This window comes from Carassius carassius, chromosome 24 (assembly GCF_963082965.1).
Source record: "Carassius carassius chromosome 24, fCarCar2.1, whole genome shotgun sequence".
NCBI classification, from domain to species: domain Eukaryota; kingdom Metazoa; phylum Chordata; class Actinopteri; order Cypriniformes; family Cyprinidae; genus Carassius; species Carassius carassius.
This window is the reverse complement of record NC_081778.1, coordinates 16951034-16978643: the sequence shown is the minus strand read 5'-3', so window position 1 is coordinate 16978643 and position 27610 is coordinate 16951034. Positions and strand designations below refer to the sequence as shown.

The following is a 27610-nucleotide window of genomic DNA, read 5'->3' as shown; positions in this document are numbered from 1 at the left end:
TTCTCAGGTTTGACAAACCTCCCATTCTGAAACAGAAAACCTAGAGTTTCCCTCATTTCAGGGTAAACATACTCAGAGTTTTCACTCTTTCACACTTCAACGGGCCCCAGATGAGGAGATGGAGACAGAGGAAGAAAAAGAGGGAAATGTAGAGGCACAAGTGACAGAAAGGTATGCAGGTAAATCAGTAGCTAAACTCGAGAGGTTGAAGATCTGAATGTGAGAACTTGTCATATTAATATTTGTATTTGTAAGTTAAAATTTACACTCACAGCTCTGATGTGAAAAGCTGAATCTTTCAATTTGCACACACAGACAATGATCAAAACACTCGTGTTTTGAATTGGAAGTTGTAGATTAATAGTCACAAATGTGTAGAATGACATTCACACAAAGAAAATTACATACACACATGTTTACGACATATTTACTTTTGCACTTTACTTCAGTTTCGCTGCACAACGTCAAGTCGGCACTTACAACCTCTCAGATCTGGCAGTACAAGTTTAAATCCTAGCGCTCTGACTTTTGCTACTCGTTTTGCGGTATTCTGTTGCAAAACTCACTTGTGCACTTGTATATGCAGATGTGAGAGAGCAGAGCTGGGGGCGGGGCTTTGGTGCGAATGAAGACATTTAATTGGTCGATGCCCGACCAATGAACAACGCCAATTGTTTTCACTGAATATCCTTAGCTTTGACAGGATTTTAAGACACTGCATTCATTTTGCCATTCAGGTATTATCTAGTAGACAAATAATGCAACATATTTTATATGTATATCCCACTGCATATCACTCTACCAGAGTTGCAATATAATGCTGTTTTTATTATTTTTATGTTTTGTAAAAATAATTTTAACTTCTTCATTGGGTTAAATTCCCAATTTGCTTGTCAGTAATGAACCTTTTTAAATGCAACATTATTATTATTATTATTATTAATAAAAATCGAGTGTTTAATAATGTCTAAATGTACATTAAACAGCAAAACCTAAAAAATAAGCACTTATGACCAGAAATACTGTTTTGAGCAACTAGTAGAGCTAAATACATGTATTTATTAAACATCAACAAGGCCATCTAGTGTTTAAGCAATGGAATTGCATATGAATATTATATTTCTGGCCACCAAATGCCTCTAATTTAAAGCGTGCCTCTTTGCACAGGAATTTAAACCTAAATACTGCAGTTATTGTAGTATCAATAATAACCATATTAGAAAATGTTATATTTCAAATGGTCATTCATGGATCATAGTTATTGCGCATATTATTTAGTACCATGATCTCTTCAAATTAACTAAACAGGACTGAGTTAACATGTAGTACAGTTATTTTATTGGTTAAAAGTTACACTTAATTGTTTAGTCACATTTAACTGCCAAGGAGGAGTATGAGAACATAATGCTGTTCCATTTTCCAGTATAAAATGCTATTGTAACACATAGTCATTAGTCAACGTAGTTATCAGTGCATAATCAATGCACTTTAAGAGTTACAAATTACTGGAAATCGCTGCAAATATAATGTAACTGCTGTCTGTCCCAATTAGCTCATTTCAAGCATATTGACAAAATGTGTAGTTTAGTACTATTGATAGCTCCATGAACCACGTGACCGCGTGGCGGTGAGATCAAAGCATGCGAGTTTACTCTGCAATATGCAGTGGGATATACATATAAAATATGTTGCATTATTTGTCTACTAGATAATACCTGAATGGCAAAATGAATGCAGTGTCTTTAAATCCTGTCAAAGCTAAGGATATTCAGTGAAAACAATTGGCGTTGCTCATTGGTCGGGCATCGACCAATTAAATGTCTTCATTCGCACCAAAGCCCCGCCCCCAGCTATGCTCTCTCACATCTGCATATACAAGTGCACAAGTGAGTTTTGCAACAGAATACCGCAAAACGAGTAGCAAAAGTCAGAGCGCTAGGATTTGAACTTGTACTTCCAGATCTGAGAGGTTGTAAGTGCCGACTTGACGTTGTGCAGCGAAACTGAAGTAAAGTGCAAAAGTAAATATGTCGTAAAAATGTGTGTATGTCATTTTCTTTGTGTGAATGTCATTCTACACATTTGTGACTATTTATCTACAACTTCCAATTCAAAACACGAGTGTTTTGATCATTGTTTGTGTGTGCAAATTGAAAGATTCAGCTTTTCACATCAGAGCTGTGAGTGTAAATTTTAACTTACAAATACAAATATTAATATGACAAGTTCTCACAATCAGATCTTCAACCTCTCGAGTTTTGCTACTGATTTACCTTTATAGAAAGGGAGCAGGGAACAGCAAGCCAGGAGACAGAGGCTGGTGAGAAAGAGGAAAATGTAGAGGCACAAGCGTTTTCTATAGCTATTACTATAACAGCTGTTCTTAATTATTCTGTAGAACAGAGAAGAAAAAGCCATCAGGTTGGGACAACTTAAGATATTTCAGTTTCTGATCCCAGAGCTATTATTAGGTGGAAAGAAAATATTTGTTTAACTTTTAAACTTAAAATTGTCTTTTCTATTTTTTCTTTTTCAAAACTGCATCAGAGCATTTGCTGCCGTATCAATACATAATCATCCATATCGATACACGAATCAGCAAGGAATGCATCACAATATATTGCTGTATTGATATTTTGAACAGTGCCATTTAAAGCCTTGTTCCATGTGCCCCTTTTATACTTTGAGCACCTGCCCCTCCAAAGGTCTCTGCACGGCCCTGCTTGGCCCATTTCACAAGACATAAAAATAAAGCAAAAAAGCCCATTTTCAGGAAGCACTTTTGTTGCCCATATTCACCACTTAATAAAACATGAAGGCCATCCATGGAAAACCCCTCTACAACATCGACAAAATGTGTATCTGCGTTTCCACATGGCAACTTGTATAAAAAACATTCCCAAATAAAACACAAAACATTAATCTCTTAAAGTGACAAAAGAGTGCCAGAGAGATCCGTTTATCTGCAGACATCCTTCATTTCAGTTCATTTTCCACATCTTTCCAGATCTGAAGGTTATTAATGTCATGAGGAGAAAAGAAAAAGCACCTGCCCTCAGACCAGAATACATTGTGTTAGAGCTGACAATGCTGAATCTTCACTGTTATGATGCCAGAGAAAGGCTAATACTCAACTACAACAATCCATTAGCCTTTAGTTGGTGTTTAAATGAGAAATTAAGTTGCTAAAGACACTATATTGATATATAATGTACTCCATTTCACATCTACATTTGCAGAGAGGATAGACAGGTGTTCCTTGCATCCCTAAATCCTCAAGCAGCACCAAGAGACTGGCAAACTAAACCCCTGCCCAAACACTCCCGTTCCCGCAGGGCAGTGGTACAGTTTAACAGATTTGGCCTTCGGTGTTGTCATAGCAACAAGTCCCATAATTCTGCCTATAGAAAGTCATTACAATCACTCTTAACCGTAAAAGAAATCACATCCAACACTCTTTCTCTTTTCTCGCTCTCTTTCTCCTATACCTATCCTGTAGTGTTTCATCTCTTTAGCGGCTCATATTTAAAAAACGAAAGAACACAAGCGGGTTGAAATATTAGCTGTCCTTTCCAACAATTAAGACTGTGAGAATATGTCAGTGTTATGTGACTTGACTTGAATATATCAGCTCTATGATAAGCATGTTTTTAATTAAAATTCATTTTGGGGAGCATAAAGCCAAAATGTCAAGATGATACAACTGCCCCGATATTATAATGAATAAAAAAAGAAAAGAAAATCCCCATTAAAATAATGACATTCATTAAAAGAAATCCTTATTATGCAGTTGGGCATAATCTTTAAAAAAAAAAAAAAAAAAAAAAAAAAAATATATATATATATATATATATATATATATATATATATATATAAATCATATATCAAAACTTGCCAAACAGGAAATTAAATCAAAGAGAAATGACTCAAGGTGTCATATGACATGCTTAGTTCAAGTGGCAAAAATATCACCCCTAAAAAAACTGAAATTATTTTTTTTTAAATAATAATTAGGTTTAATAATATATTTGATAAAAATACATTTTATTTTATGAAAAATTTATTAATGTTTTTTTTATTATTATGACACTCATGTGTACACTCATGTTTTTAAGGTGAAAGGAAAATATCTTGGTCCTATTTACTTGATCGTTACACCACATTACATTTTAGTGTCTTTAATTTTGATTTGTCTTGAAAATCTTTTAAAAATTCAGAGAATACAGAAGATAGATACGAAGAATACATTAATTCAGAGAATCCATATCTAATCATTTGTCACGTCTTTTAAAGTAGAGTTTTAAAAAATCTTTCCTTTTCTCTATAACGGACATTCTTATTTGTCATGAACCCATCTGCTATGTGATTGTGTGTGTGTGTGTGTGTGTGTGTGTGTGTGTGTGTGTGTGTGTGTGTGTGTGAAATTGAGAAGGAAAGATGAAGATCTCAAAAAAACTCCTAAAATGAAAATAAATAAACAGAAAAAGAACCACCATGTCCCGTTAACCACCACTCTCTGTGAGGATATTTTCAGAGACACTGAAACTGACAGTATGTGAACAGGAAGAACAAATACTCCAAACACAACAACAGAGAGAGGAGAGAAACAAGAGGAAGTGACCTCTACTAACAGATATTTACCATCTGCAAACTCAACATCAAAACAAACACATCTAAACCGTTGCTATGCACCACCTGTCAGGCTTTCCTCAAGCACAGAGACACACAGTACAGGCTCAGAGAGGCAGAACAATGGCAGCCCACAACAGCCTCAAAGATGAACAAATGTGCTGTCCCAGAATACACAAAAAGGATTCATCCTAACAGCACTCAATGTTTGCAAGCTGTGTCCTGGTGTTTGCTAACAGACATGGGTGGTGAGACTGTGGTTTGGGTTTCTAGAAATAAGATAACAAGTAGGAAAACATATGTTTAGTCTGTCCCTTGGCTGCCGTGGGTGTGAAACCGCTGTGCTCTCTCTCTCTCTCTCTCTCTCTCTCTCTATCTCTCTCTCTCTTTCTCTCTCTCTCTGTGTGTGTGTGTGTGTTTATACCATAATCCCTGTGAGCAGACACACCCCCTTGCCACAGTAGGTGTGAGGCACCATGTCTCCATATCCAATGGAGAGGAAGGTGATGGAGATGAGCCACATTGCACCCAAAAAATTACTGGTCACATCCTGAGCATCATGGTACCTGAGAGAGAGAGAAAAAAAGAAACTGAGGATCAGTTGGGAAAGATTTGATTATTGAAGGAAACTTTGAACAGGTTCTGCCTGTGGAAGGTATGGAGAAGCAATAACTGGATGTGAAATAGGCAAAAATATCACAAAAAAGTTTTCACATCAAATACTTTTATATGTTTTCATTCCTTAATTTGATCTGCAAAGCATTCTGAAGGAAACTGTTTGCCCACAGGCTTTTCGAGAAGCTTCTTAAATGTTTGTTACACATTTGATGTGTAAAAATAAAATAAAATAAAATAAAATAAAATATTAGGGTTTCTCCCATCCATCTCATAAATATAAACATTTATTTAAACATTTTATATATATATATACATATATTGATACTTGAATAAAGAATCTTGCAAGTCAATCAATCTGAAGTGCTCCTATTTTATGTTATGGTTGAGAACGAGCTGGCCATGACAATACACACACACATATATATGAGCTGGATGGGTGAAAAAAATGTCTAAAGCATTTTGAGAGAGCGGTAGCATGCATACATTTATTTATGATTTATTTTTATTATTATTATTATTTTTTACTAAAATTACCAATTGAATGGTGTAGACAAAGAAGTACATTTGCCAGTTTCAAGTTGACATCAACAGAAGATCTGAGGTAGAACAGCAGATTTCTATTTTATTTGTACAATAGCATCAGTACACAGTTTCTTCGAAGTCCACTCAAAGCATCATAGCAACCTCCCAAGAACGTAGTTAAAATAAGTTCATCCAGGTAGGGGGAGGTGTAAAGTCCACTGTGTGCATGCTGGACTGAGTAAGAGCAGCACACAGCCTGCAGGGAGACTCCTCCTCTGGAAAGGGCCTTTAACATGATGACTTTGAGTGCAGTGCATAAAAATAGAGCAGATCCCTGTAGGCTCATCTCACAACAACGTTGCCCTGATCAGACGTGGCAATTCAAATGCACAAACCGTCACTCACATCACGCTGCTCGAGCCTGCTGCTATCAAAATAATAATTAAACCTCAGGTCCCCAATCCAGGGAACCCTCAATATTTTAAAGTGTCTACCCCAAGACTAACACACATCTAGAGTTTGTAACCATGACAACATCCCTGGTAGAGTCAGAAACACCCACTTACTGGCCTTAGGGCCTAGTTTATCCCGCAACCCTTTTAAGATGCAACATGGGAAATCTGTTGATGCACGTCGTGATTGGCTGCTGCCTGGAGTGCATGAGTGTCTGGAAAAGCAAGAACGCTGCTTAGATAGACAGGTCTTCTGGAAACAAGGGTGTGAATGAAAGTGCTCCCATTCTGTCACTTTCTTTCCTTCTATCCCTCTTTCCCTCTGGTCTCTTTTCCTGCCCACAGAACAGTGGATGTGTATAGCAAGTGTTTGCACACCTTAGATTGTGAGTTATCATCCAGGCAGTGCCACTTATTGGTGAGGATTCAGGTGAGTCCTCATTAAGCATAAGAAACTTGACACTGTCTAGACAGAAAGCTGCAATTGGAAACACAATGATTAATTTGTTCATTCTTGCTCACGCTCGTTCTCTCTCTCACCTCTCACACACTCTTACAGTCCAGGCAGCGATGATCCACAGGGAGATACTGAAGACCAGCAGCACAGTGCCCGGGCATATGGTCATCAGAGTCTTCATCACAAACCGTGTGTTAAAGTGCACCTGAAAAGAGAAAACAATCACACGTTAGTGATTCTTTTCAGTCTGGATGTCATTCATCACTGTCACAATAAATGAAGCTACACAACTTACAACAACCTTCAAGAAGCTTTTACTGATGGATAGAAGTGGCCTAAAATTCTCCTAAACTGGTAAACATTATATCGTTATAACATTATACCTATAGTATTTCTCTATAGGATTCTCAAATTTGATTTTTGCCCTTTGTCCAAAGGTTTCAGTTGGTTTCAGTTAACTAATAAACCTTCAATAAACACATTGGTATGTTCACAGTTCTCTGATGCTGGTTGGTGGTCACATGACATGCACGTAAACCAATAAAATAATGAATGTCTTAAGTAATTTATTTAGATTTATTTAGGTTTGTATTATTATTCCTGCAACCATATAGGGCACACACTTGTTCTCCCAGGGGTTTGTGAACACCAGTTTGGGAAGGCCTAGTTTCCAGTAAAGAAATGTATGCAGGTTCTTCTTTAACTTCCCAACAAAACTTCAATCTAATAATAAAGATGTACATATCTTATATGAATATGAATTTGTCAGACATGAAACAGGATGTTGAATGCACATTAAACACTTAAATATACTTATAGCACCATTTTAAAGCCTAAAAGCTGTTATATATGCAATTGAAGTAAAACAATATTCTCATGAGGTATTTATTTAATAGTATTTATTGCAGAAATTCAAATAGCTCTAAATGATATCTGACTGGTTGATAATTTTAAAGATAATTTTAAAGATAATTTTAAAGATAATTTTAAAGATAATTTTAAAGATAATTTTAAAATTTAGTTTCTACAAGTTACTAAATAAATGCAAAATAAATAAGAAGATAATAAGGGCATATCATTTCCAAAAGGCAGCATATGCTGATGTGGTGGTGAGACTGGGTCCCTTTTGTTACTTATGGAGGTCTTATTAATATTAAGAACATCAAAAGCTCACATTTGGCCTTATATTTGTCACAGCAATTGCACTTGGAAATGATAACTTGATCTGAGATCAAAAGTTGTCTAATTTCTTTGTGCTAAAAAAAATGAATGACTGTGACCTGAACTACTGTAATTAATGTGAAATACTAAGTGTGCCCTGACTAAAATCTACAAGAATCCCAAATTTAAGCTCCACAATATATATATATATATATATATTTTTTTTTTTTCATTTTCAGCTCAGTTTGAATCTCTTTTCTGGGTCGTTTCGAAGGACAAGAAATGTTGCCATTGTTTGTTTGTACACTATTTCATCTATACTTGACTGAAAACAATAATATTCATTGTCGTCATCATTATTATTGATTTGTGTTGCTTAAAAGTCGCATAAAGGGCAGCTCTCCAGGGGGGAGGCGGAGATCTCTGAGCTAAGACGGACAACATGATCATTAATGATAAAACAGCACATGAGAGGAAAGAGAATTTGCATTTACATCTCTTTGAAACAAGAGCTTTCCTCAAAGGACAAAGTGATTACCCTCTCCAATCAGCCATTCAAATTAAACTACAGCAGGACTCTTTTCACCTGTTTGGGGTTATTTTAATGGCACCCAAGGACAAAACTCAAACTTTGAACTATCAAACACTTGACAGCCACAGCAGTCATTCTTCAGTCTCTCTCTAGCTCAAAGCTGAATATTCAGTGACATCAATCAGCCATCTAAAGGAGAGCCAAGATAAACCTGCTTGAAAAACGCTCAGCCATCCATCATAAAATCCATTAACAGAGATGATTCATCAGTCACATCAACTGACCCTAAGCTGTTGTGCTGCATCCTAACAATGCAAAAACAATTAGATGAAGCTTCTGTCCAAAGCTGACCTTCAACGGAAGCGACATCTTAACACTAGTTCACTCTTACCCAGCAAATGCCAAGACACACCAAATAGCAAATGGTTTTTTTTTGTTGGATCAGCTAACTTAACTTTAGTAGCATGACAATAGTTCAGTTTTTTCCATATAACTAGCCACTTTTTCCAATAAATAGCAGCCTAGTGTGACAAAACAACATTTTATTTCACATTGTGTTGTACAGAAAGCATTACAGTTGAGCCAAGTACACAATAATCAAAAGCTCCCTGCTAAATGTCCTCAGCACTGGTCTGTTTAGTTTTAGTGGCTCATGTGAATGAAGCAGTTCCAAAAGAAGCAAGAGTCAAGTCTCTCTTGTGCAGAAGGGCGTCTTTTTATAATTAAATAGTTAAACGCTGCTGTTTGTCACGAATCTTGAATCAAGATCCATTTAGAACCACTCACTGCATTTGAGCACAAAAAAATTGTTCTTTTAAAATTATAAATGATCAGATAGCAATATAGTTTCGAAGATCCTGCCACATTAAGTAACTTTAATATAGTCAGCTACTTCATATAACTAAATAATACCCATGGTTTATAGCAGGGATTTTCAAACTTTTTGTCAGTCAAATCCCTTTGACCAAAAATGTTTACTTGAAGTACTCCCTAAGACAATATGTTAAGATTAAAAACTAATTTTACTAGTATCATGAGATAATAATACTATTATAGTGTTAATTAATATTTTGAATTACATAGTGGCAGAATATAGTGTTTATATAATGTTAATATAATGTTTTTAATATGCCTATAATTTTATTCATTTTATTTGAGTTTTAGTTAATTTAGTACATGAAATTAAACTAAAGGAAAGTTTTTTTTTTGTTTTTTTTTGCCTTGGCAACCTAAAAAAGCTTACTTCAAGCAACATACTTTACATCAAGCAACATCTTTTTTTAATGGCTTTTGTTTTAGTTTAAGTTAACTAATAATTCATAATAACAGTTTAGTTCGGGGGTTGTGAAAAAAGAATGTGTAAAAAAATAAAATAAAATCGCCAGAAATTGGCGAAATTATGCTTTTATTATGCTTTGTAAAGACTGCTCAGAAATCATAAGAATAATCCCAAGTAATTTAGTCTATAATTAGCTCTGTGTTTTAACTCTTTACGGGTCCCTAGAAAAGGGATCCTCATATTTGGGGGTCCAGGGAATCAGAAAAAAGTTTGAAACCCCTGGTTTCACTAACAGTTTTGACTGTAGTTTTATTACTAGTTTTATTATTTAGTAACTCTAAGCAATTTTGGATCAGTGTGTGAACCCTGTTGCTGTTTGTTGGGTCAGTGTGAACCAGCTTATAAATGTACAATCTCCATCAGTAAAGCTGACAGGTTAGGTTCCTCAAGAGACTGAACAAACCACATAAGCACACAAAACATCTTCCTCCAGTGCTGAAAACCACAGGTCTCTGTGCTCATGATTGTCCTCATAAAATGAACTTTACTGCCCTCAGCCACACTATGTACAGCGTTTTTCTCAGCTGAACAGATTCAGCTCCTTCAGCACTGACATGCAGTCACATTCGGATGGGACAAAGGCATATTCTCCTGAGAGGATGTGTTTATTGAATCTAGGTGCAGACTGAAAGGGTAAAGCCGGCAAGCTAATGAGGTTTGGACTAGGTTGTCTATAATAACTGAAAGAAAGCCAGCTGCTAGCATTCCCATTCATCTCAAAGGCAATGGCTTGGCTAGCAAAGAACCCTCCAAATGTATGTAATTTCACGCTTTTAAGAGATCTCCAAACAGGAATCAGAGGATATGTTACTTGCAACAACAACAAAAAATGTAGTCAGAATACATATATCAACCAGAATATATCCACCAGCAGGGGCTAATGGGGCCATGGTAAATAAAAGAAAATCGGAAGAAATGAAAGCCATATTCACAATCAAATGCTACAAATAATAATTTTAAATTTTGAGTGGTTGGGTTGACCTCTGACCTTGTTGAGTGCCCCTATGCTGCGGGAGGAGGCGTCGGTGAAGAGCTTGCTATGTAGCAGCATGACTCGGGCGATGAGGTAGAGTCTAAGGAACATGGGTACAGATAGCACCATGTCTAGATCTGCCTCCGCCTGCGAGGGAGCATAAGAGAAGGCCAGTCTCGCCCGCCACATGAACTTGAAGTCCCCCGGCACCGGGTGAACCGCCGAAACAATCAGCTCCAGAGCGATAAGCAGCACTCGCTCTATGGTCATGGCGATCCGCCAGTCGTCCGCACCATTGTCAATGACAAAGAGCTGGAGGGGAAAAGTCAGAATGGGAATATTAAACATTGCAAATTAAGCAGAATTTCCCAGCAAAGCTTCAATTTACATAATGGATATCAAATTTGCATTCAGTCTTGTAAAAGTGCTCGAGGGAACACGGCAGTCACTAGCTGCAACAATGACATAACACAAAGAAATAAAACCCAGCCACCATAAAAGCTTTATTAACTGTTCTTTTAATCTAACACCATGCCCAAATTAAATGCAATGGTGTAAAGCAATAAAAACGTACATTTGAGTTTTGTTCCAACGTTTATTTATTTATTTTACACAAATGTGAAAAACCTGCAGATAAAAATAAAATAAAATAAAATGAAATGTATTGGATGAAAATCCTGCTAAAAAGTTTAAAACCTAGAGGTATGGCTGTGTGCAATGTACTGTATGTCTAGCAAAATAGTAAAGTACACATAAATTGTAATTTTAAATCAAATTTATTAATAAATAAAAAAACACTATTCTAAAAAATCAACAGAAATTCTAAAAGGAACAAATGCAAAAAGCACACATTTTCTTCTGGTTTTTAGGAAGGATGGATGGATGGATAGACAGAAACATAAACAAACAAATAAATAAATAAATATATCCTAAGAAATAAATAAATAAAAAATTACGATAAAATAAAATTATTTATTATACAGTTATTGATAATTAAACAAGCCACAATCTGGCTTAATATCTAAACATAATACATATACAAAAGATTTTGTCAGTCCTTTGCTTTCTGTTTATGCCCTGGGTAGCCCCGGCTACATTAAAATCTCATTGGTCAAAAAATCCTGCTCCGCATACTGTACATGTATATAGAGCTGATTATCTTATAATCCTAAAACCCAAAAGAGAATGTGGATCGCCATTTGTTCCCTCAGGAATTCATCATGTTATTTTTTTTCATTTGAGGCATGCCTGTGTGTAATTTATACTAAATAAAACAGAAAGTACTTATAAACAATCATTTCCAATCATAAATGTATTCATAAATCAAAAAGTGCTATTTTAAAAACCCATTAGAGATTCCAAAGGGAACCCAAGGCCCAAAAAATTAAAATTCTCTTCCGGATTTTAGGACCAAACAGCTCTATGAAATATAAAGTACATTGTCACGTTGCACCTCTTAGGATTCATCAATGCACATGAAAGAGAAAAAAACAGAAGTCCATTTGTGTAACAACTCAAGACCAACCGTTCATCATCCATTTAATCAAAAACTTCAATTACACATTAATAATTCAGATTAGCTCATTAGAACAACTAATAAATAGAGCTGCTGTTCGACTAACTGAACGAGTAAAGTGTGTTCTCAGACACTGAGCAGGACGCGAAATGAGAGGGAAACAGATTGATGAGCCCTACAATGAGAACACGCTCAGATAGTCATTTTATCCTGCCAGGAATGCCAAACAGATAAGCAATAAGCAAACAGAATTCCTCTGGCATAATGTGCACTGACAGTTATATGTCTCTCTCTCTTTCTCTCATTCGTTCTCCCAATGCAACTTCATGTCGGGCGGTATATCAACAGAGCCTAACGACAGAATGGGAAGCTAATTCTGCTGGCTGCTGGTGTTAGATGTGTTTAATGTTAATTGTAAGTGTTAGATTGGCGAGGTTTGTTTAACTGATAAGCAGAAGGCAAGCAGGGTTTTCCCCACTGAGACATACACACATACACACACACACTCGCACACCCACAAGAGTGCTGCAAATGATTATACAGGAATCCTGAGAACACATTGAATGAATTCGTTTACCGCGTTCGTCTATTTGACACAAGGTTATATCACAGTGCAACAGGTCTTCCTGGGATCTAGTGAAATTGCTTTGTTTGTCTAATTGTTAATGCATGTGTACGTCTGACACGGTGTGTGTGAAGGGCATGGTGCATGTCGTATGACTGTAAAATGTGCATGTTTGTTTGTTTGTTTTTTCTGGAAAAGCCAGCCTTGTCATGGTGACTGTTGCCTAGGCGACAACATCAAAGACCAACCAAGCTTAATTAGGGTCCCCTGGTGAGAGAGGGAGAGAATGACTGTGTGTTTGTGTGTGTGTATGCGAGCGAAAAAGAGAGAGAGCATGAGGAAAGCGAGAGGGAGCAAGATAGAAAGGAGGTGGAAGGCAGGGAAAGAAGCTGAGAAAGGGAATGAATGTGCGGGAAAAATACGCGTGTGTAGGTGGGTGGAAGGAGAATGAAAGAGAATGTGTGAGTGTGTGTATGAGAGCACATGTGAATCTGTGAGAGGCTTGTATGGATGGGTGTATGACTTATGAATAATGGTTGAACAATATGGGTTGTAATGACTGATACCATTGAAAACAGTGGACTCTGGCTGATTCAGTGTTGACTGAATGAGATAATAATACTGATTAAATTAAACACTTGTTTTACACAATATTAACAAATATTTGAAGACTGTTAATAAGATTGTTTATCGTTAGTTATCATTAAAGGTTAAATGTTTAAATATTCTAATATTAAATGCACTGCAATTAGAAAAAACACCTACAAATTAAGAAAACATCTTAGTCGAATTGACAACACACACACTGCAAATTCTCACAACACAAACAAATACAGAAACGAGCTGCAAATACTCACAACAAACAAATACAGAAACGAGCTGCAAATACTCACAACAAACAAATACAGAAACGAGCTGCAAATACTCACAACAAACAAATACAAAAACGAGCTGCAAATACTCACAACACAAACAAATACCGAAACGAGCTGCAAATACTCACAACACAAACAAATACAGAAACGAGCTGGAAATACTCTTAACACAAAAAAATACAGAAACGAGCTGCAAATACTCACAACACAAACAAATACAGAAACGAGCTGCAAATACTCACAACACAAACAAATACAGAAACGAGCTGCAAATACTCACAACACAAACAAATACAGAAACGAGCTGCAAATACTCACAACACAAACAAATACAGAAACGAGCTGGAAATACTCAGAACATACAAATACAGAAACGAGCTGCAAATACTCTAACCAAACAAATACAGAAACGAGCTGGAAATACTCTTAACACAAACAAATACAGAAACGAGCTGGAAATACTCTTAACACAAACAAATACAGAAACGAGCTGCAAATACTCACAACACAAACAAATACAGAAACGAGCTGGAAATACTCACAACACAAACAAATACAGAAACGAGCTGGAAATACTCACAACACAAACAAATACAGAAACGAGCTGGAAATACTCAGAACATACAAATACAGAAACGAGCTGCAAATACTCTAACCAAACAAATACAGAAACGAGCTGGAAATACTCTTAACACAAACAAATACAGAAACGAGCTGCAAATACTCACAACACAAACAAATACAGAAACGAGCTGCAAATACTCACAACACAAACAAATACAGAAACGAGCTGGAAATACTCACAACACAAACAAATACAGAAACGAGCTGGAAATACTCACAACACAAACAAATACAGAAACGAGCTGGAAATACTCAGAACATACAAATACAGAAACGAGCTGCAAATACTCTAACCAAACAAATACAGAAACGAGCTGGAAATACTCTTAACACAAACAAATACAGAAACGAGCTGCAAATACTCAGAACACAAACAAATACAGAAACGAGCTGCAAATACTCACAACACAAACAAATACAGAAACGAGCTGCAAATACTCACAACACAAACAAATACAGAAACGAGCTGGAAATAATCACAACACAAACAAATACAGAAACGAGCTGCAAATACTCACAACACAAACAAATACAGAAACGAGCTGCAAATACTCACAACACAAACAAATACAGAAACGAGCTGGAAATACTCACAACACAAACAAATACAGAAACGAGCTGCAAATACTCACAACACAAACAAATACAGAAACGAGCTGGAAATACTCACAACACAAACAAATACAGAAACGAGCTGGAAATACTCAGAACATACAAATACAGAAACGAGCTGCAAATACTCTAACCAAACAAATACAGAAACGAGCTGGAAATACTCTTAACACAAACAAATACAGAAACGAGCTGCAAATACTCAGAACACAAACAAATACAGAAACGAGCTGCAAATACTCAGAACACAAACAAATACAGAAACGAGCTGCAAATACTCACAACACAAACAAATACAGAAACGAGCTGCAAATACTCACAACACAAACAAATACAGAAACGAGCTGCAAATACTCACAACACAAACAAATACAGAAACGAGCTGCAAATACTCAGAACACAAACAAATACAGAAACGAGCTGCAAATACTCAGAACACAAACAAATACAGAAACGAGCTGCAAATATTCAGAACACAAACAAATACAGAAACGAGCTGCAAATACTCAGAACACAAACAAATACAGAAACGAGCTGCAAATACTCTCAACACAAACAATTACCGAAATGTGCTGGAAATACTCTCAAACAAACAAAGAAACGTACCGCAAATTCTCACAAATAAACTTAAATTATCTTATGTGGTCAAAATTGCATTTGGAAGAAATGTGTGAGGTCAGTAACACCGTCACCACCAGTTAAACCATGAATCGTATGCCGCGAGCATGAGCTCTTGAAGCTCGGCACTCTTCTGAGAAGAGAGGTTTTCACAACAAACCCTGCCACAGACATGAAAAGCAACCTGCAGCAACAGTGTTAAAGTAGCCCAATTCTGCGGGAGGCCGGAGCACCAGCTCATTTTCAGTTAAAGGGGACATACACATAAACACAGTGTTTTGGCTCATACCCTAAAAGTGGCAATTTCAAGAAGCTATAAAAAATTATCTGTGGGGTATTTTGAGATAAAACTTTGCATACACAATCTGGGGACATCAGAGAACAATTTAAAATATTGTATCAATGCATTCAATGGCACCTTTAAACATTTATAATGTGGTCTATGTATATTTGAAGCACATTTCTGTTTGTTTGTTTTGCATTTGCAGCACGTTTTTATGTTTGTATTGTGAGACTTTGCACCGTGTTTCTGTATTTGTTTGTGTTGTGTGAATTTGTACCACATTTCTTTGTTTGTTGTGAGAATTTTAATTGTGTTGCTGTATTTGTTTGTGTTGTGAGAATTTGCAGCGCATGTGTTGTCAAATTGATGAAGATGTTTTCTTAATTTGCTTGTTTTTTTATTTGAATGTGTTTTTCTAGTGCTGTCAACGTTAACGCGTTAACGCATGTGATTAATTTTTGTCTGGTTTAACGTGTCAAAATATTTAAAGCAATTAACGCAGCATCAGTATTTTCTGCCATCCGTTGGCTAGCTTTACATTATATGATCACGCTCTTATTCATTTAAATGCTTTTAAACATTTCAAGCGTGGCAAGACAAAAGAGAATGCGCTGTCTGTGAATGCCCTTATGTGACACATACACACGTAGGCTACACACACACACACATTGCATAGACAGGGCGCCAGAATCCAGTTCTCTTAAGCGCTTGAACTAACAATAAACATCCCAAAGTGCCAGTTTTGTCGATTATCCTCATAAGAGCAATCTTAAATGATTTATATAAAGTCTAAAATGAACAAAAAGAGTTGTGAGAGAATGATGCGAGATCCATAGACAGTATATAAATGGTGAGATCCGCGTGTCTGTCTGCTCTTAAAGGGACAGCAGCCAATAAAGCTTCCTGTCAGTAAAGTTAAAGAACAAAGGGAACAGAGAAAATGACTCGCTGCTCTTGACTAAATAACTTTTGTAGCTTTAATAAGGATTAACTATTTAATTTATAGTTTATGCAGTGCAGACTGCATATAACTTTGATAACTTTATTAAATTTCTGTATATTTCCTAACTGTTAAGACAAGAAGGGCAGGAGTAAACATGACATTTATTATGTTAGCATTGTTTTAAGTTTACTTAAATTAAAAACTGTTTTATTTTTGAAGCCTAATAATAAATGTAAAAAATAAAAAAAAATCAGTAGCTGTATTAATATCAGTAATACTGGCCTTCATTCATAAAAAGATGCCATTTAAACAAGTATTTAAAATATACTGTCTTTATGTTGTTTCTACATTAATTTGATTAACTGTGAAATTATTACATTAAAAAATATATTAAAAACGTACAAAAACATTTCTTTTTTTATTGCGATTATTTGCGATTAATCACAGAAAAATGTGTGATTAATCTAGTTAAAGTTTTTAATCGATTGACAACACTCAAGAGAGCATTGAGCTCTCTTGGCCACCGTATTTTTCTGACATGTTGGTGTTATATCTTTCACTTGGATGTTATAAATTGCACTGAGCAAATACAGCTGGATAAAACAAAAATCTATCTATCATTACTTATGATTGCTTCCATACTTTCAAATATTTCCTGAGAATCATCACAATCTTTATCTCCATTAAAAAAAAATTCTGTTAAGCTGTGCATTTATGGGTATTCGTGGGAATTTTACATATAACTTTGAGGACAAAAAAAGACACAAAAAGCGTTAAAATCTCACTTTTCTTTGTTATCATCTCTTCCTTTCCTCCTCCACACATTACTCCTTATTCATCTCTCCACTACCTACAACAACACCCCCCCCCCCCCCACTGTCGTACTTTTTGTAGCCAAATCGCCACCAGCATATGCTGAATAATTAAATTCCATTAGTGAAGGTAATCTGTCTACAGGAGTGACTAAACCGAGCTGCCTCCCTAAACCTATCAGAGAGATAGAGAGAGAGAGAGAGAAACCCAGAACCTCCCAACAAATGAAGACCAAAGCCAATTAGGAAAAATTTAGGAATTAAGGAAGGATGAATAGGAGAGCAGACAGCAAAATTAAGGACTACAGAAAGAGAATAATTTAGAGGTTGGGAAAAAGGGGACAGTCCAAAAGGGAGACAGCGGTTAAAAGAGGAGAAGGAAAGAGTGAAGCAGAGCGAGAATAATATTGTCTGTTTTGTTGTTTTACCCTGTCAGAGATGAACACCTTTGTTATGATAATGTAATTATAAGTCACACACAGACACACTGAATAGAAACAAACACTTACATTCATACTAATTCAGATCACCTCACTTCCTCGTAATCACAAGACCAGGCAAACACGGTGGCATTTTCTTCTGTCTTTTATCATTGCTTGTCAGATTGTATGATATGACTCTAGTGAGATCTTAAGTAAAAGTCAAAGCAAGCATCAACTGTCTTTATGTCAGAATATATGATGTAAAGTTCTGCAGACTTTTGTCAACTGACAGCTTTGTCTGCGCAGTTTGTCCATTCTGACATCCTCAGTTACAAACAAAAAAACTCAAATACCATACAAACCCAGGCAAACCAAAGTTGGCTATATTTTACCTAGGAATGAGTGAACTCAAGAAACTATCTTAAGTGTATGATATCAGTATAATAATGTGAGGGGAATGTTAATTAACAACCAATATTGTTGTTAACTAAAACTATTAAAAAAAAAGCTGTAATAAAGTAAAATACAAATAATAGATGAAAAGGTTAAACTTAAATAAAAAAGTGCTGCCTTGACAGCAAACTGAAGTTCAAGTTGACAAAAAAAAACCTAAAGCTAAATCAAAAAAGACAAAAAAAGGCAAAGGCATTAAAAAATCTATAGAAAATATAAAAATAAAGCTAATTCAAAATAATAATAAATACTATAAAATATATAAATAACACTAAAACAACATTGTAAACAACAAAATTATGTTAATAACCTTAATAATTTCCATGATGATGCTAACACCAGGCAGCCTGTTAAATGTTTTCGTTGACCTATTTACCTTACACACACACAAAAATGGCTTCACAGGCAAGGATATTGTGGCTACTAAGATTGCACCTAAATCAACAATTTATAGGATCATCAAGAACTTCAAGGAAAGAGGTTCAATTCTTGTAAAGAAGGCTTCAGGGCGTCCAAGAAAGTCCAGCAAGCGCCAGGATCGTCTCCTAAAGAGGATTCAGCTGTGGGATCGGAATGCCACCAGTGCAGAGCTTGCTCAGGAATGGCAGCAGGCAGGTGTGAGCGCATCTGCACGCACAGTGAGGCCAAGACTTTTGGAAGATGGCCTGGTGTCAAGAAGGGCAGCAAAGAAGCCACTTCTCTCCAAAAAAACTTCAGGGACAGATTGATCTTCTGCAGAAAGTATAGTGAATGGACTGCTGAGGACTGGGGCAAAGTCATATTCTCCGATGAAGCCCCTTTCCGATTGTTTGGGGCATCTGGAAAAAGGCTTGTCCGGAGAAGAAAAGGTGAGCGCTACCATCAGTCCTGTGTCATGCCAACAGTAAAGCATCCTGACACCATTCATGTGTGGGGTTGCTTCTCATCCAATGGAGTGGGCTCACTCACAATTCTGCCCAAAAATACAGCAATGAATAAAGAATGGTACCAAAACACCCTCCAACAGCAACTTCTTCCAACAATCCAACAACAGTTCGGTGAAGAACAATGCATTTTCCAGCACGATGGAACACCGTGCCATAAGGCAAAAGTGATAACTAAGTGGCTCGGGGACCAGAATGTTGAAATTTTGTGTCCATGGCCTGGAAACTCCCCAGATCTTAATCCCGTTGAGAACTTGTGGTCAATCATCAAGAGGTGGGTGGACAAAAAAAACCCACTAATTCTGACAAACTCCAAGAAGTGATTATGAAAGAATGGGTTGCTATCAGTCAGGATTTGGCCCAGAAGTTGATTGAGAGCATGCCCAGTCGAATTGCAGAGGTCCTGAAAAAGAAGGGCCAACACTGCAAATACTGACTCTTTGCATAAATGTCATGTAATTGTCGATAAAAGCCTTTGAAACGTATGAAGTGCTTGTAATTATATTTCAGTACATCACAGAAACAACTGAAACAAAGATCTAAAAGCAGTTTAGCAGCAAACTTTTTGAAAACTAATATTTATGTAATTCTCAAAACCTTTGGCCACAACTGTACACACACACACACACACACACACACACACACACTAAGCAGTCTTCGCAGCAGTCAGTCACACTGCAGGGCTGAGATCCCAAATGTCTGACCATGTCAGACTCAAAACTTTATCAGAAGCTGAAATTCATTGTAAAGGCAAATAACCGGCAGTCTGTAAGCATGTCACGCAAAACAATCCAAGACTGTCGATTTTGGCGAATCTTTTATGATCCCTGAAATATGTTGTAGAACAAAACCATGGCAAAAAATCTTAAGACGGCCGAGGAAAAATCAGGAGAACAGCAGGTAACTCCATTCAACTCAGATTACCCATGAGGCAGGCCCAAAATACCCCACACCGCAGGATACAGACACACACAGACTGAATAAGCGAGGAAATCTGCCTGCAGTGTTTTTAAAAGCAGCGGAATCTGCTTGGAATTCCCTCTTTTTAAAGTAAATACATTTATGTGCTCACTTTACCTCTCTCTCTCAAATACACACGATCTCCCATGTGTGTAGCCAGTAGCAAAAACAGCAGGAAAGCCCTGTAGTTTCCACCAAGCTACAACACAATGAACCTGAGAGACGCGATGTGCTGTCACAGTGCTTTCGTAATGTTTTGGAAACATTTCTGTCGTTGCGTTCTCAGCACCACCCATATATAAAATCTTTACCTGTGCTGTACTGAGTGGTTAATACATCAGTAACCTCTCAGCTCTAACCTCCCCTCATTCCTTCTCCAGAACCCTGAAGGTGATCTCCTCTACATTAACATTCTGCTTAGGCTTTGATAACCTATGCTTTTACTTCCACATTCAGCACATTCTGCTGCTCCCTTTCAAAATGTTTGTATCTTAACTGACAGCTGACAAATTTCATGGATTATTTTTTTGTTTTCAGTGTCAAGACTTTAGGTGATTATTTATAAGAGCTTCAGGTTCATTCAGGAAGTGCAACAGAATGAATCAATGCAGGGAAAGTTTTACAAACTAGCTTTTAGGAAAAGGGTATTTTTCATAAATGTCATTTCAATATAATTGTAAAATCATAAATGTTAAATTGGAACATTAATAAAAAATTATGTCAATTTAATTGAATACGATGTTACTGTTTTATTTGTATTTTTAAATACAATTTAAAAATACATTACATTTTTACATTATGATTACAATACATTTACTTTTTAAATTATGCTTTAAATTTACTGAATGTTTCTAATAAGCAGTTTAATGGCAAGTTCCCTTGTGATAATTTAACACATATAGCATTATGATATTGGGGCATGTTGTCACATTATGAACTGTATAATTTTTCCTGGTCAGCAACATTGAAAAAGTTAGACTATTTATGTTCATAGTGATACTGGCTTAAAAAAGTCATGAGAACTATTAACTGAAATAAATAATATGTAATACAGTAACTTGCTGTATTATACATTACATATGTATAATTCAGACATACAATAGGACTTGGTTTAACATGTCAACTACCAAATTTTAGTTTCTAGTATGTAATAAAAAAGTTAATGTAACTCATTTTACTTTCAAAAAAATATATTATAATCTTTTATTATGCCAATTCTACCATTCTGCTTAATTTCTCCTTCTCTGTAATGATAGAGCAATGATAATACAAAGTTACAACTTGATTGTGGCAACAAATAACTGTAAATAGTATTTTCTATTTAGGTTTAATCTATGCTTTCCATGGAAATTTCAATGGCTAACCAATGTTTTATTATTTGTAGTTTTAAATAGTCTGCTACAGGGTCTCATGTTGTGTCGCCTACCTAGTACATTAACTCAAATGTGCTGCATGTTAAGTCTCCAAGGGTCATACAACTTTAAAAAGCTCATCATAAAAACCACTCAAGCAAAACTTTTCAAGAATCAGTCCAACCTTCAACTTAAGATAATTACAAAATTGGCTTCAAGTAATACTGGTGATTCACCAAATTCTTTAATGGGTCTTAGCTAAAGCTGTACAGCCATGAATCATTTTAATGTGGCAGAGGAGCCAAGCAGTTCACAAACTTTAGCCAAGGATGAAGCTTGTTGGCTCTCAGGAAGAGATGCACTCACATTAACCTGTACACTTGAGTTCAAATGCTACCTTAGAGGCATTTTCAACAATATGGGCATAATAGATTTTGGCTGAACTGAAAATAAAAATGGTATCCAGTGAAAAATTCACAGGATTTAAAAGATAGATCATTTACTCGCCTTCTTTTCAAAATCTGTATGACTTACTTTCTTCTATATAAGAAAAAAAAAAATATTTTGAAAAATATCCCAGTGAGTTTTTTTAATTAAAGTCAGTGGAGTCCAATGTTGTTTGTCTTGGACCCTGCTGACTTTTGTTATCTGGACAAAAACAGTTGAAACAATCTTTAAAATACAATATCTTCATGTTCCACACAATAAATGAAGTCAAACAGGTTTGGAACAACATGACAGAATTAACTATTCCTTTAAAGGTGTAAGATAGTAAACCAATATACAGTCTTAAATTGCTACCTTTGTAAATTTGGGAATCTAGGAATGCAGAAGGAACAGTTATTCCAGTCCCATTCCTCTCTGTCTCTCTCCTCAAAAACATCCCTGATCAACACCTACTCACATCATGTTTTTATCTCCTTTAAACCATGTGGATACACAAAAACACATACACAAACACACACACACACACACACACACACACACAGACAATCTCTGTCCAGGAAAAAGCTGCCGAAGTCTGACTCACACACAAGAAGAGAGTCTCATCACCACGAAAACACTTGCATAACGCAGAGCGTACATGAGAAAATTCTCAATCCAGTGAAATGAATGAAACACAGTCTGAACCTTTACACAACCACACACATATTGGTCTGAAACAGAGAGCAGAATGAGTGCAGAGGCAGCGTGTGTGTCTCCTAGAGCAGAAAAATAATTCACAGACAGAGGGGGCAAGGGAAGGTTGAATGAAGGTAAAAATACAACCAGGTTAAGAGAACAAACAACTCACAGTACAAATGTGTGCATGTGTGATTATGCTAGTATTGGAAATGTGGTGGATTATTCATGTATTCATCGATAAAAGGGCAGACAAGCTGCTTTCTCAAATAACTGTCAAACAATCACAAAATGACTCACTCTCAGGAACAAACAGACCCAAAAATAACTACTAAATGTCTCAAAGAAGTTTGTGTGTGTGTGTGAGGGAAAGAGAGAGCTTAAAAGGAGCTGAAAGTATTGTTGTTGTGTATGCGTCTTTGTGTGTGTGTGTGTGTGTGTGTGTGTGTGTGTGTGTGTGTGTGTGTTTGTGTGTGTGTGTGTGTGTGTGTGTGTGTGTGTGTGTGTGTGTGTTTATGCGTCTGTGTGTGTGTGTATGTGTGTGTGTGTGTGTGTGTGTGTGTGTGTGTGTGTGTGTGTGTGTGTGTGTGTGTGTGTGTGTGTGTGTGTGTGTGTATGCGTCAGTGTTAGTGATGCTGCTGTGAGCGACTTTCCACTGCCATCCTTCCTATTAGCATAATGCTAACAAACAGTTGAGTTCAGCTCCCCTTGCTGAGGGCAATAGCCTAAAACAACATTACTCATCTGTTCTTTATGCCACACAAAAGGGGGGATGAATGTGATTCTTCTTCCTATTTTTTTTTTGCATTTTTTTTCGTTGACACCATCACAGTGTAACGTAAGCAGACTGATATGATAGAAAGAGTCGAGACATACTGACTACAAACAAACAAAAAAGTATTTTTTGATTTGTTTCTTTTACACGTGATGATGTGTAAATTACTATTTACAGCAGTACTGAACTGGCTATTTCAATTGAATTATTGCTTACTTACAAAAAAGCACTGTGGAGTTACTATGGTATAGTGATGTATCAGATGATAATATTTTTATTTACCACTGTACTGAATGATTATTGTATTTATGTATTTTGCTGAATACTACAGTACTACTGTAGTACTGTGTGTTTCCATAAATTGTGGCAATACCTAGTTTTTGGTACTTTTTGTTCAGTCTAATTTTACGGTCAAATAAGCTCAATTTCAGCAAAATTTGGTGGCTGAAAAGGTCAATAGTGTAGTTACATAGAGTATGAAGCACAGCTCACACATACAGTAAGTCATTTCTACTGGTCAACAGCGAATTTGTGTGACCAACTTGAACCCGTTGTGAAATCTGCAAGGTCAAAGATTTGCTCCCTTACATTAAATTTCCATTCACGTGAATTACTATTGCAATCATTGGATTTCGTCTGCGAACATTTGCAGAACAATGATAAATGTGTCCGCATCTTAACAGTAGACACTAATGTGAGATGATTATTTGCGTTTACCTGCACCTCTCGAGCATGGTAAGCGATGATTAGTCCAAGAAGAATGACGGTGGAAAGGCTGATAAGACACTTCAGTGCCAGTGAATACATGGAGCTCTGTAAAACATATGCAAATAATGTTATTAGCACACTCACCATAATGATTTTACAGAGAAATATTTACTTACTGGTGCTAACCCTGTGCATTTAATTTTCAGAAAAGAAAACAAAGACGTAGTTCAGTCAAATATGAAATGTCTTGCATGAAACTCATGTGACTGACTTGTGCTACAGAATGAATGGGGACTGGAGTTTTCAAGCTTCAAAAGGATGCAAAGGCACTAGAAGTATCATAAAAATGATCCATACGACTTCTGAAGTCATACAATAGATCTGTATGATGAACAGATGGGAGTTTATAATACTGTGATAAAAGGTCCTGCAATGAGTTCAGATCAGAGTCCTTCAGCTGGAATTTCACACAAAACTATCATACAGCATCGTAAGATCTGGAACATATACAACTGTTCATCGATGTGGGGTCAGTAAGATTTAAAAAAAAAAAAAAAAAAATAACACTTTTATTTAGAAAGGATGTATTAAAAGTTTCAACATTGATAATAATAGGAAATATTTCTTGAGCAAGTCATCATATTAAAGGATCATGTGACACTGAAGCCTGGAGTAATGATGCTGAACATTCACCTTTGCCATCACAGGAAAACATTACATTTGCAGTAAACAATAAACAATAATAAAACTGATAAAATTAATACAGCCTTGGTGTCAATTAGACATACAAATTTTACCAACCCCAAACATTTGTGTAATGGATGAATGGACAATTTGTAAGACTCTTACATGGGCCTTTTCTGACCTCTTTAAAACGACAGCCCCAGTTGTCATTCACTAATGTTATAAAAATGTGATACTGTTAAAAAATCACCTTTTATAAAAAAAAAATCACCTTTTGTGTTCCACAGAAGACAGATAATCCTATTTCTTTGGAACAAAATGAGGATGAGTAAATGATGATAGAATTTTCATTTTTAGGTCAACTATCTCTCTTTAAATAAGAAATGAACAGCACAATCACAGCATGTGCATCTGTGCCATATAGTCTGCCAAGACATTTTTAGTGTATTTTTATAATCTATGGATTACATGCACATCACTTCCTATCACACCATACACACACAATGGCATGGTTACTGAAATGTGTGTCTGTCTGTGTGTGATTGCAGGGATCTCAACTTGACACTACTACCTGCTGCACACATCACAGTTTTCATTTAACACACACACACACACACACACACACACACACACACACTTACACAGCTTGCTTAAACTCTCCCCTGAGAGTAAAAGCAAAAGTTTTAAATTGTTTCCAGCCTGAGCCTCGATTATGTCCAGCTGAACCACACACATTATTAGACTGGCCACCCGTTGGTCTAATTTAAGGCACCATACTGGAAGCATTATTCCACATGGACAGACAGACAGTGGTGTCTCTCACTCATACTGACACACACCCACACACACATATATAAATACATAGGGCTTCTAACTAAAGCACATACACAGAATACCCATCCAGGGGCTAACAGCTTATCAATACAACAACTGCTGTGTTTTAGTCTCTGCCAGGCTTCCAGACAAGTCTCAGAGATGATTTTCTCTAATGGGTGGAAAGATTGATTGGCCCTATAGCACAACGTGATTTATCTGAATAGGACACTTTCCTTCATCAAAATTACTGTTTATGTCAGTATTTATGCCATTTTTGTATTTTTGTTACTAAAATGATATACCAATTCAATAAAATAGACTACGATCAAATCATTTATATAATTAATTATATATTACAGCATAATATAATGTAATATATTATTGTACAAAGGTTCAAGGATGGAAAGGAAGAGGACGAGGGGTCGGCTTGACTGCTGACGATTTTATTTAAAGAATAAATTATGAAAACGGTGTCTCTCACACCGGCAACAACAATCTACGATCACTTCCGGGTTGCGGCTTCCGGCTCGTGCGCTCGTCAGCAGTCCTTCTCTCCCTACTCCGGTTTCCCCTGGCGTTAAATACTCTCTCCACGCCAATTACTGAAACAAGAGACAGGTGTTGATTATTTCCGTCCGACCTGCTCACTCACCGTTCGTCTCCCGACTCTCTCTCCCGCTGCAGGCTTCGCTAAACCACGCCTCCGCCTCCACAATTATATACTGCGTTATAAATCATTATACAAATAATATAATGCAAAATATTACATTATATTATATAAAAAGTTTCACCTTTTTTGGATGGATACAGTGGATATTTAATAGAAAAGGGAGAGAGACCCCGGTTCTTATGTCATGAGCAACTGCTGTGACATAGTGACTAACTAAACTAAAAGGAACTTTCTAAGAACTACCATGAAAAAAATAAAAAATAATACAAAATAAACTTACGATTTTGAGCCTTAAAACGAAAACATGTCATGTCAGACATAAATTTGAGAGAGATCTTTACTGGGGGCTTTTTGTTTAGGATACTAACTATATTTAATGCATATGCGGTCATGAAGGTCAGAATTTCAATCTTTCTCTCCTCTCACTTCCCCCCACCCTCTTTCTTGCTCTCTCTGTGTGATTGGTTTTTTGTTTTTGCTTTTTTGATGATGTGTTACCATCTTACTAAGTGAGTCCTCAGTGTCTGTGACATGACTATCAGAGCTCATGTTATATATTAGTGTGTGAATGGAGAGTATGACGAACAAGATCACGGCTAGATTAGCAGTTATCGATCCAGCTAATGATGGACACCATGCGGAGGTAATAGGCTGTATGAGTTCCATTATCTCCATTCTCTTGCACGCTCAAAATCTTCCTTTCATTTCTCCTCCATCTATTCAGCATCCTCTCTTTACTTCTCGCTGGTCCTTTCATAAACACCAAACAAATCGGCTCTGACGTCTGAATACACAGTCATCTTTGAGCCTTCTGTCTGTCATGCAGTCGCACGAACACGCTCGCGCACAAATGCACGCACACATTCGCAGTCGAATGTACCGCCACAAATGCACACAGTCATCTGTGATTCTAATGTAATTACTTCCTCTTGTTTCAGTCTCTTCATTTACCGCTGATGTTGGGTGAAGTGACTCACTTGAAAGATCTCAAATACAAGCCACACGCAACGAGCACACACACAGAACGAGAGATTTTTTCAGATTCTGACACACAAACAAGACTCACAGCTGTACCACCAAAGGAAGGATGGTGTGTTCACACACACAAGCTCAAAGAGAAATTGAGCAAGACACAAAAATCCTTCAGGAATATTCTGATATTCAAGACCGGAGAAAGTGTAAGGGGGAAGAGAT

The 27610-nt window shown here is 36.5% G+C and overlaps 1 protein-coding gene across 3 annotated transcripts in view; it reads right to left on the bottom strand.

Moving 5' to 3' along the window:
- The window catches only part of LOC132102993 (small conductance calcium-activated potassium channel protein 2-like), a 56309-nt gene that overhangs the window by 14212 nt on the left and 14487 nt on the right, over positions 1–27610 (bottom strand). For 2 of the 3 annotated variants that reach the window (XM_059507771.1, XM_059507770.1), the window contains 4 exons: positions 24256–24351; positions 10699–10995; positions 6762–6883; positions 5054–5195 (listed from right to left, as the gene is read on the bottom strand). In XM_059507771.1, the coding sequence (XP_059363754.1) occupies positions 5054–5195; positions 6762–6883; positions 10699–10995; positions 24256–24351 (657 nt within the window). The remainder of the gene's footprint in view (positions 1–5053; positions 5196–6761; positions 6884–10698; positions 10996–24255; positions 24352–27610) is intronic. The other variant, XM_059507772.1, reaches the window with a different exon arrangement.